The sequence below is a fragment of the Pocillopora verrucosa genome, chromosome 4, assembly GCF_036669915.1.
Source record: "Pocillopora verrucosa isolate sample1 chromosome 4, ASM3666991v2, whole genome shotgun sequence".
Classification (NCBI taxonomy): Eukaryota; Metazoa; Cnidaria; class Anthozoa; order Scleractinia; family Pocilloporidae; genus Pocillopora; species Pocillopora verrucosa.
The window spans coordinates 11,948,710-11,958,597 of record NC_089315.1 but is presented as its reverse complement, the minus strand read 5'-3'; the positions used below and the strand labels follow the sequence as shown (position 1 = coordinate 11,958,597).

The following is a 9,888-nucleotide window of genomic DNA, read 5'->3' as shown; positions in this document are numbered from 1 at the left end:
TTGGCGGCTTACTACGCATATTGAATCGACGTTAAGGTTTAAAAGTTAACTGGGAATTTATTTCGACCATTTCAGTTTCAGCTGAAACAAGCGCAAGGCCTCTTCAGCTGCTAAAAGATATTAAAAAATGACTAACGGTGTCCTGGTGTTGAATGAATGGAAATTAATTTTTAACATGTTGCCATGATTATCATAACGAGGGTATTGTATTAAAGAAAGTGGTTGAATCCTGAATCAGAACCAACTGAGTCAATAGCTTGGCAATAATGAGTATGTTCCGAGGAATTCTCACTCTTTTTTCCCGATGATTGGGAGTTATTTTTGTTTGTTAAATTATTTAGCAACGAAGGACTAGAAGACGGCCATTGTCCACACTTTAACAGCCATGAGTGACCAATACAGAGTTTCTCCTTACTATACAATATCAAATATAGAAGAGTTGAGAATATGGAAAAATATCACGTAGGGAATCAATAGTTGATCCTCTACCAGTTTCTCCAATCTCATATCACAAGAACTGTATGGCAGACAGTCAGGAGAATTACTAATGAGATCTTGAGAGTGAAAGGTTGAAAGCGCGTTAGTCTTGGAAAAAATTGGTACTCGGGCGCACTTCCCATTTAACTTTCATTGTTCTTTGTTAAAAAGTTTGGCTTTAAAAGTCAAACAAGCTTTGCCTCGGTAAAGATTCACCAAGATTTCTCGCTTAACATCCTAGGACACCTTAAATTACCTTAATTAATTTCCTTCAAATTCTCATATTTTATCTGTAATGACAGGCATAAAATTATAGATTTATCAGTTCAACGTGTTGATTCGTTCTTAAAAATCCGTGAATAAGTCATTAGTTTTTTCACACTTCTTAATTAGTACTTCTTAATACTTCTTAATACAAAGAAATGAATTATTTCATTTTGCATTCAAAATTACAGTAAACAAAAGTACAAAAAAATGTTCTATGGCTGAAGATACTTACGTTTTCACTCATGTAGGTCATAAATTTATATCCAACCGCGCAATTTGGAATAAATATGCAAGCATGGGTAGTTTTTTTTTTCAAAAACATTGCGCAAACCCTTGCGGTGCCTATAAATGAAATCGGGGAGTGCTTGTTTCTTCTTAGGCGCACAAGAAATCAGCTTAAAAGATTTCTGGCAGTGTGCAACTTTGTATTCTCAATTTCAGTTTCCGCGCTGTTGGAGTTTAATTAATGTTCTCTCAACCAATCGACACTTTTTGGTTAATTGAAAATCGGCATCTTTTTCATTCCACGCTGTAGTATTGGCAATCAATTATGAATTACATTGCGTGGGCGAGTATAACCGAACGTCTCCGCAAGTTTTCCTTACTTAAATCTGCCAATGAAAAAATCGTAGTAAGTGGTCGTGTGTAAACTCTTGGCTGAAGTCTTCAACAAACATTGAAGGTTGAGGTGATGGAACCTGTAAACGCTCCTCCATTTGTTCTTTTTCGAGGGTTGTTGCTCTACGCAATTTTCATCACCGCATTAGAGTCATCCACTGTTTCTCGATCAGCATACTTCACAACGTTGACAAATAAGCAGCTTAAAGGCTTTGTGGTAAAACGGTTTGAGTCTCCTGGTCAAATTTGGTGCAGTCAGTCTTGTTTGAAAAACGCCTGGTGTACTTCAACAAACTTCAAACTTGCTCCTAAAATTTCTAAGTCCGATGGCAAAGGAACTTGCGAACTAGACAAACACGATGGCTCTGCTGTCAAAGAAAACATGTTTTTGCAGTTCGAGGAAGGTGCCAGTTTCTCAGTGCCTCTCAAGGTAACGAACAGCCTAAAATGCCTCATCTGGCTTTAAAAGGCTCCGCAAGTTGACGCAACTGCAGTTTAATTAACATTTAAATTGTTAGTTGGCTTTTAATTTTGAAATTAACCTGCGTGTCTTCATATCGCTAACATTTCATTTTTAAAATGAATTGACACATTTTGGCTTAAGTCTTTGGCACCATATTGTATGTTTCTTTTTTCAATTTTCAGAATTGTAAGGCTGGAAAGTGAAAATTCATGACCACAGCACTATAATTGAAGTTGAGCAAAAACCTATCTTGTATTTGAAAAATAGATGTCTTGAATTTCCTCAAATTATGGGCGCATATGATTGGAAAAAATAACTGCTCTTAAACAAAAAAACCCAGAGCATAGCTACTTTATAAAAACGCTAGTCGGCACTTTCTATCGATTTACCAGCCTAATAAATAGTGCGAGGTGTTGGGAAAACACGAGTATTACTGTAAATCATGAGTCAAAAGCGATTTTTGTGCTAACATATCCCGTGTGCGATATCGTCGCTAAAATGATAGCAGGCTCGATTTATTGCCAACTAGCTAACAGGTGCTCTTCACGGCAAAGTGTGTTAGAGAAAATTAGCATACATTCTTAAGACTACTACCCTTCTCAACGCTTTTTTTCGTTTTTGATTTGCTAACAATGAATCTCCTTTACAAAGAAATTATTTACGCTAGATTTCTGCATTATTCTTGAGTATTCTGAATTACGAGCAGCTGGCATTAGACAAAATTTAATCCTTGATTTCGTGTATGCCACGATCTTAATACAGTCGAAGTGCGAGCAATAAAAATCAAACTTTCCGTTTTTTTTCTGTTGTTAAGTTTTAATCAGAGCTGGTATTTTTTTGAAAGCGAAATGAATGTATGCCTTAAATAATGACATGAATTGACAAACAACGAGGAAAAGACAAGAGAGCAAAAATTAGTCACCATTTCTTAGACGAAGGGCAAACCTCACCTTGAATAAGGTAATGCCGGCTTATATAAATCATCAGTTATACAAATATTTCTGTTCATAAACTTCATTCACCATGATCAGATTTTCTTTCTCCTAGAAACATGCTAAATATTTCGCTCAGGAATTAAAGCACAGAGAAAATAAAGCTATCAGACGCCGCAAAGACTGATTAATTTCAGCATAAGCCGAAGAAAGAAGACATTGACCTGCCTCTGTCAGTCTTGACAAAATATGTTTCTGGCGTGTAAAAATTCGTTTGACAAAATCTATGGTCTTATCGGCTACTGTTCAGTATAGGTGCTAGCTTTTTGAATTCTCATGAAAAATCTTTCGGACTGAAGGTAACATATACTGTGCAGGTCTCAGAAGCTATTTTTTCTTGAGGAGTCTAATTTAACAAAATTGTAATTTGTGCCGGCGACGGGTTAAGCAAACGGGTTAGTTGTTTTTGTTTGTTTGTTTTTTATTCAAGTTCTGCCAAAACAGATGATAAATTTTGGCACATAAGGCTTGCGGCATCAAAACAGCTATTCAGTGAAAGGCGAGCTCAATTTTCTTTTTGAAAGTGGTATCAGTGCATTATGGAGATCTTCTCTAATTTCATTTCCATACTGATATGAAATGGATGGATGTGCAGATGGGTGATTGGATGGATCAGAAGTGACCCATTAGATGAAAGGATGGATGTTTCAAAGAAAACACTTAACTTTCCAGTAGTCTTTAGAATCTGTCAGTCGGTTAAACAAGAGGAACAAATAAAACTTTAAATGCCCTGTTTCGAAGCTGACGTTAGCCCTCCATCTTTCGCTCTGACGAGGGGCTAACGCTCGAAACGTCAGCTTTCAACTCTAGGGAGGCCAAGTTACGTCATCTACTCAGTTGATAATATTGAATTACCTTGTTATACTCTCCTACAGAAGCAGCACCTCAGTTTCTTTAGAAACTTACCCTCTTTATATAATTTTAAATGCATTATTCTTTGTTACAGGCTAAATAACAGCAGAAATCGACCATTACATTTTCATTGATACGGCAATTAATTTTTGGTCCGAAATATTACACCTAGCTCGAATCATTAAGTCCAAGAAAAAAGCTGAGCACTTCTTTGGAATAATTCCAAAGTACATTCATATTCGTGTTCTGAACAGTTTTTTTACACGTATAGTCTGTCACTGCTTCTTGTTAGGGCTGCCAAATAATCGACAGTTATAAAAATGGAGGTGCTTGCGTGTATGACGAGAAGAAACAAACTTTTTCATGCAAGTGCAAGCCCCCTTGGACCGGAGAAACTTGTGCTGAGCTGGGTAAGAACAACTTTGAACAGTAGAATGCAGGTGGTCAAGTTCTTTCGGTCAAGTCAAATACAACGCAAAATATTTGTCTCCGAGACTTAAAAACAAACAGATAAAAAAAAAAACAGAAAAACGAAACGAAACAAAACGGAGCTTTTTAAGAGAGAAGTTAAATAGAAAACTGACAAGAATGGAAAAGATATGGGGGATTCAAAATTTATGTGTGTATGTATAATTTTTTATTTGAAATAAATCGCAAAACGTCCAACATTTCGTATTTTTTTTAAGTTAACAAAATCAGCAGATCTAAGTTTGATATTTATTGAAAAATGACCGATCACAAAGCGTTTTGTACATGGCATAGCGGAAAAATGACTGAGCGTCAGCGGAGTCAAATCGGCCCCACGCCTTTCATGTAAGGGTCCACAATTTTTCTATATTCCTTTTACATTAACGTTGCCTAGGACGTTTAGCAAAATAGTGTTGACGAAAATTCTAAACGTTATCTTATACTCCCAAAAAGTTACTTGTGACAGCCATCCCTGCAAAAACAATGCAACTTGCACAGATGGAGTCGACGGATATAACTGCATAATCATTCATTTTTTCCCCACAGCTTACCGGATTATTTTTAAACAGTCTACCACCGAAAGTTATGCCATCAAAGCAAATGCCATTTCATCTAATCTCACGGAATTTACGGTGTGCCTTTTTGTTAAAAGGAAGGATATAAATTCAAGTCATTACCAGTGTGTCTACAGCTATGCAGAAGCTTCTGGTTATGATATTGGAAATGCCATACATGTCTGTTTGAATACTCCAAATATTGAGATCTTATCAATGTGGATAACCGCGGATACAAGTAAATGATGTATCAAACCCAACTTCTGAAAATGGAATTGAGAAAATTCTAACGCTCCGCGGAACTCTCTTTGACTTTTTCCGGGGCGCTTAGCATTGTAATGAAGCAATTTCTGTGGAACTAAAGGATGGAGGGAAAACGCAGTGCCATATTATGATAGAACGAATTAACGAGAACAGCCAACGAAAATGCTCGGGAAATGCAGGAGAATTTTGATAAAAATATACTGGCTTTTATCGAAGTCAGAAAACTATAACTGTATTGTGGATAAAACAGTGCATGCTTTGGTAAGGGGTATCATCGAGAAAGAAACCAAAACAAAAAACAATGATGATTTCAGCCATTCTAAAGCATGATGTTCTTCCTCAATCAACCTAATTGATAAAAAGGCCTCAACCACCAACGGTAGATATTTGGAAACCCTTTCTTTCGCACTACAATGCAAAAAATCACAAGGAAAATGAAGAGTAGTAAAACAAAATTAACAACAATGACTTGAGCTATGATGACGGCCATGATTTTTGGAGATGGACCCTACTAAAATGGAATTAGCCTTGATTGGTAGTATTGCAGCCATGGAATGAACCGTTTATTGATATGAAATTTTAAATTTGTCTTTGATCATTTTTTAAGTGGTACAAACACCGGAGTCAAGATCAATGACACTATGTGGCATCACATCTGTGTTACCTGGAGAAGCACAAACGGCGCCTGGCAGTTTTATCTGGATGGACAACTCCAAAGCAATGGAACAGGCTTGAAAGAAAATCACCAGATTCCAGCTGGTGGAACAGTTGTCATTGGACAAGATCAAGATACAGTTGGAGGGGGCTTCCAAACCGCTGATAGTTTTGGACCAGGTGAGGTTACAGAAGTTAATCTTTGGAGCAGAGTCTTATCAGCGAGTGATATTGCAGCACAGTATGCAAACTGTCACATAACCAAAGTCGGCCTGATGCACTGGTGGGAACAATTCAAAGATGGCGTTTCAGGTCTGACAGTAGTCAAGCCTTGAATGGCGAAATCATTGACTTTTTGCGCGTAGCAGAGTCCAAGAGTTATTGTGAGAATTCATGTTCTTTATAGGACAACAGCAATAATACCTCTTCACTCCTTTATAATTGTTAAGCTAATTTAGATTAATATTTATGATGCGTATTATTGATTAGGTTACTGCAGCTAACTCATCAGAAGTAAATCAGAATAAACTAATGCTGGAACCACGCTCTGTATCATCCTTGACTACCTTAAGCCAAGTGATGCCTTTATGATCTATTATTTCCAACTCCAACACCCTATTAGGCGTATTTCTGAGAATATCGAGAGTCAACGGACACTCACAAAAACAACAAATTTTTTTGTATTTTACCATAAAACTCTTTTGGATTAGTGGAAAGGGTTGACTCACCTCATCTAGATCTATTCCCGATCTTTCCTCGCCCATAGCTCCCGCTCATCGAAAAACTGGAAAAATTATTGACTGCCAGTATTCTGTAATTGTCTCGAGTTTTTTTTTAATGAATGTATTAAGTTTTCTTTGTTTATTTAGCAATGTTATGTGTTTATTCATGCCGTTTCTATTTTGAGTCAATTTATGTCGGCCTGCCTTTAGTCTGAAGTTAAGTTTTAAATATCTGTTAAATAAGGGGAGTCTCTTTTTTTTTTTTACAATACGGTATTTTCTCCCACGAAGTTTACAGGTGGGCTGCTCTTTGATTTACTCGACCCAGTATTTCCTGGTCGCACTTAACATATGGTAGGTAAGCAATAGCTCTTCAACAATCTCGTTCCCACATTGTCCCACGGGCCTCTTCCCTTCTGCCCACTCTTTCGCTGGCTCCACGGGGAGAACCTACATGTAGCCGTATCCTACTCCCCAAGGTGAAACGGAAGCAAGGGAACACTCGCTTCCATTTCACCGTTTGTGTGTGCGTGTGCGTGTGCGTGTGCGTGTGCGTGTGCGTGTGCGTGTGCGTGTGCGTGTGCGCGTGCGCGTGCGTGTGCATGTGCGCGTGCGTGTGCACGTGTGCGTGTGTATCGGACAATTTTTGTAACTGATGTTTTCCATTTGTAAAGAAAAAGAGCACAAGTTTAAAAAGCACCAAAATATCGCATTACTTTACCTTAACTTAAGAAAAAAGATAACTTAAAAATGCTCAATTTTTTAATCGAGCTCTACAGGAAAGCTCGAGTCGAAAAATGCAAGCCGTCTTTTCTCTCTTTTGGTCACCAAACCTGCACCATGGTCCCAAGCGTTCCTAGCGGAGATGCTAGAGTCTGGGGATGAGAATCGCGAGCCTCCCTCAGTAAGTCTGCCTCTGTCCCTGATATCACACTATTTTTTTCTGCTCAAATATCTGGGGGGTGGTACAAAGGCCGAAATTTTTGCCTGATTACATGGAGTTATTAACATAATTTAATATGACAGCTGTCGCCCCAGGATAAAATGATATGGCTGGTTTTTCCCTCTTTTAGCTCCATCCTTGATGAAATCTCTTATTATGTCTTGATCACGTTTACATGATAGCTGTGGTAGCCTGCCCTGGCTGGTGGCTCGGTCTGTCGGGTAGGGTTACCCTATCAGCCAAGGTCGCAATGTGCCATGTAAACGTCTCAAGGAGGGTAACCCTCCTAGCCAGGGTCGCGTTCATGTGAAATTTAAAAGCGCGCCAACAACCTCACCCCGGTAACCTGAGGTTGTAAAAATTGTTCGTAAACGCAAGCTTTTCGAGCACGGCTAAGCCTACCTGGAGTACCCCACTTTCATGCAAACAAGCCCTTAAAAGGAAGAGGATATGACTCCTTGAATGGCGTGACGCAACAGACAGCTGGTAACTGCGTGACTTTGATCTTCACTCCCAGGTTTTGGCATGAGAGAAGTTCTTGCCACGCATTTGTGGCCTGAAGGAGAAAGAAATCCGGGAAATGTTGGTGTACTTCTCCCTAATTGGAATGTAAGTAACCATTATGATTCGATTTAGCGCCCTCTTTCCAATAAGCACTCCCTCTCTAAGAGAGCCCCCTTCGAGTCTGTTTTGCCAATAAGCGCCCCTGTTCTAAGAAGTGCCCTTATTGAGTAAGCACCCTTATTCCAATAAGCGCCCCTTTTCTGTTTCAGTAATAGCACTGCTAGAGTGCTTGTACGCTGAGATCAACCGTGGTACATCTTCCTTTAATTGCTCATGTGAAGCTTCACGACAAAAAAGTGGTCTTCGTCTCAGTCTCTCAACTATTATGTCGCTGTTAGTGCTCAGTTTCTTAAAACGAAAGATCCTGTCTCAAAATGTTGCAACAATTGCTCGGCAAGTCGTTCTAGCAAGGAAGGGCCCACGGACAATAAGTGAGTTTTCCAGTCTTTTTGATCCCCAACCCAATAAACATCAAAGCTTTGTTTCACATTCTGCTGATTCTCAAAAAAGAGATAAGCACCTCGTCTCCGTGAGGAGAGCGTCCTGTTTCGAATAAGTGCCTTCCCTTCAACTACTAAAAGTAAAGAAGTGCCCGTGGTGCTAAATCGAATCATTACGGTTGCACAAAAGCTAACTCTTATGATAAATTGTTGAATGGGAGAAGGATGATGAACTTTTTTTCATGCAGTAGGGAGCTCATCACTCAAAGAGAAGCCACCTCTCATTAACGATGCAGTAACAGCGTCGAAATTCGTTAAAAGTATGCCAGGAATCTGGTATTAGGACCCTACTCAGACCTCTGGCGGGCTTAGCCGCTCACACAGCAGTGTGAATAAGACCTTGCTGGCAGGTCAAGGTTCGAAACGAGCGCCTCTCAAAAATCGTCGGCACTCATTGGTAAAGTTCTGTACTTAAAAATTGTTGATGTAACCACCGGCGCTCTTCTTGGTCCAGTTCAGGACGATGAAATGTGTAGCAGAGGACCAACAATTATGAAAGGTTGTATTTGATTATAAGCGAACCAAAGTACGCTCCAGAAAGTTACGTATTCAAGGCCAGGTTACCCGTGACTTCCGATGCCACACCTGTTTTCTCTAAACTGAAAAGCTGCGGGCTTATTCACTCAGGTTTCCATCTTAGCGTGAGGATCAGCATAAAACTTTCAAAACAGTCAGTGCTTTGAGAGGGGTTGGGGGAGGGGAAGGGGGGGAGGTGGAGGGGAAGGGGGGGAGGTGGAGGGGAAGGGGGGGAGGTGGAGGGGAAGGGGGGGAGGTGGAGGGGAAGGGGGGGAGGTGGAGGGGAAGGGGGGGAGGTGGAGGGGAAGGGGGGAGGTGGAGGGGAAGGGGGGGTGGAGGGAAAAATATCTTTAGCACAATAAAGTTTTATTCTTAAACTCGCCGAAAACTGTTGTATTTTGATCTCAAAAGCGAATTCATTACTTGCGCATACGTTATTTTGCTCTTTATACTCTTTTTGGAAAGCATACCAGTCAGTTTCACGAAGTTCGTCGCTGTGTCCTGATCGGGTAAAAGTGACTAAGACAAATGACTAAGTTTACCGATTCAATGACGAAACCTGACGAGAGTTTAGCAATCGTGAACGACTACTTCCCAAAACCGTACGAAAATTGGTTCTTTTCTGTCTCGGCAAAAGCAGTAAAACTTCTCTTGGAGGAAAATCGCTGTACGCGTGTCCTCGCTATTTGTCCCCGAGCGGTTGCCGTCCCCTGGCCAAACGTTAGGCTAATGTCGAAGTAAATTTGTATATTCGCTTAATCACTGTCTCGGCAAAAGCGGTATAATTTCCTTTTGTGGAAAATCGTTCTATGGGGCGCGTCTTCGCTTTTTGTCTTTAAGCGTCTGTATGAAATGACAATTTCTCCCTGGTTACCTGAATAATCCTGAAGCTACCGGCCAAATGGTAGATACGGACAGATGGGAGCACAAGAATGATACGAGACATAATGGGCATTTCTTTATCGTGGACAGATTGAAAGAACTTATCAAGTACAACGCATTTCTCCTTCACACTAGCATTTATATGAGAAACA

At 39.9% G+C, this 9,888-nt stretch overlaps 1 protein-coding gene across 1 annotated transcript; it reads left to right on the top strand.

Annotated features, from left to right (window-relative positions):
- Positions 1–1,288: 1,288 nt before the first annotated feature.
- Positions 1,289–6,140, top strand: LOC136280543 (sushi, von Willebrand factor type A, EGF and pentraxin domain-containing protein 1-like). The gene is made up of 4 exons (XM_066165915.1): positions 1,289–1,792; positions 3,962–4,079; positions 4,591–4,909; positions 5,563–6,140. The coding sequence occupies exons 1-4, from the start codon at positions 1,436–1,438 to the stop codon at positions 5,942–5,944; spliced, it is 1,176 nt and encodes a 391-aa protein (XP_066022012.1). The 5' UTR covers positions 1,289–1,435; the 3' UTR covers positions 5,945–6,140.
- The last annotated feature ends 3,748 nt before the right edge of the window (positions 6,141–9,888 follow it).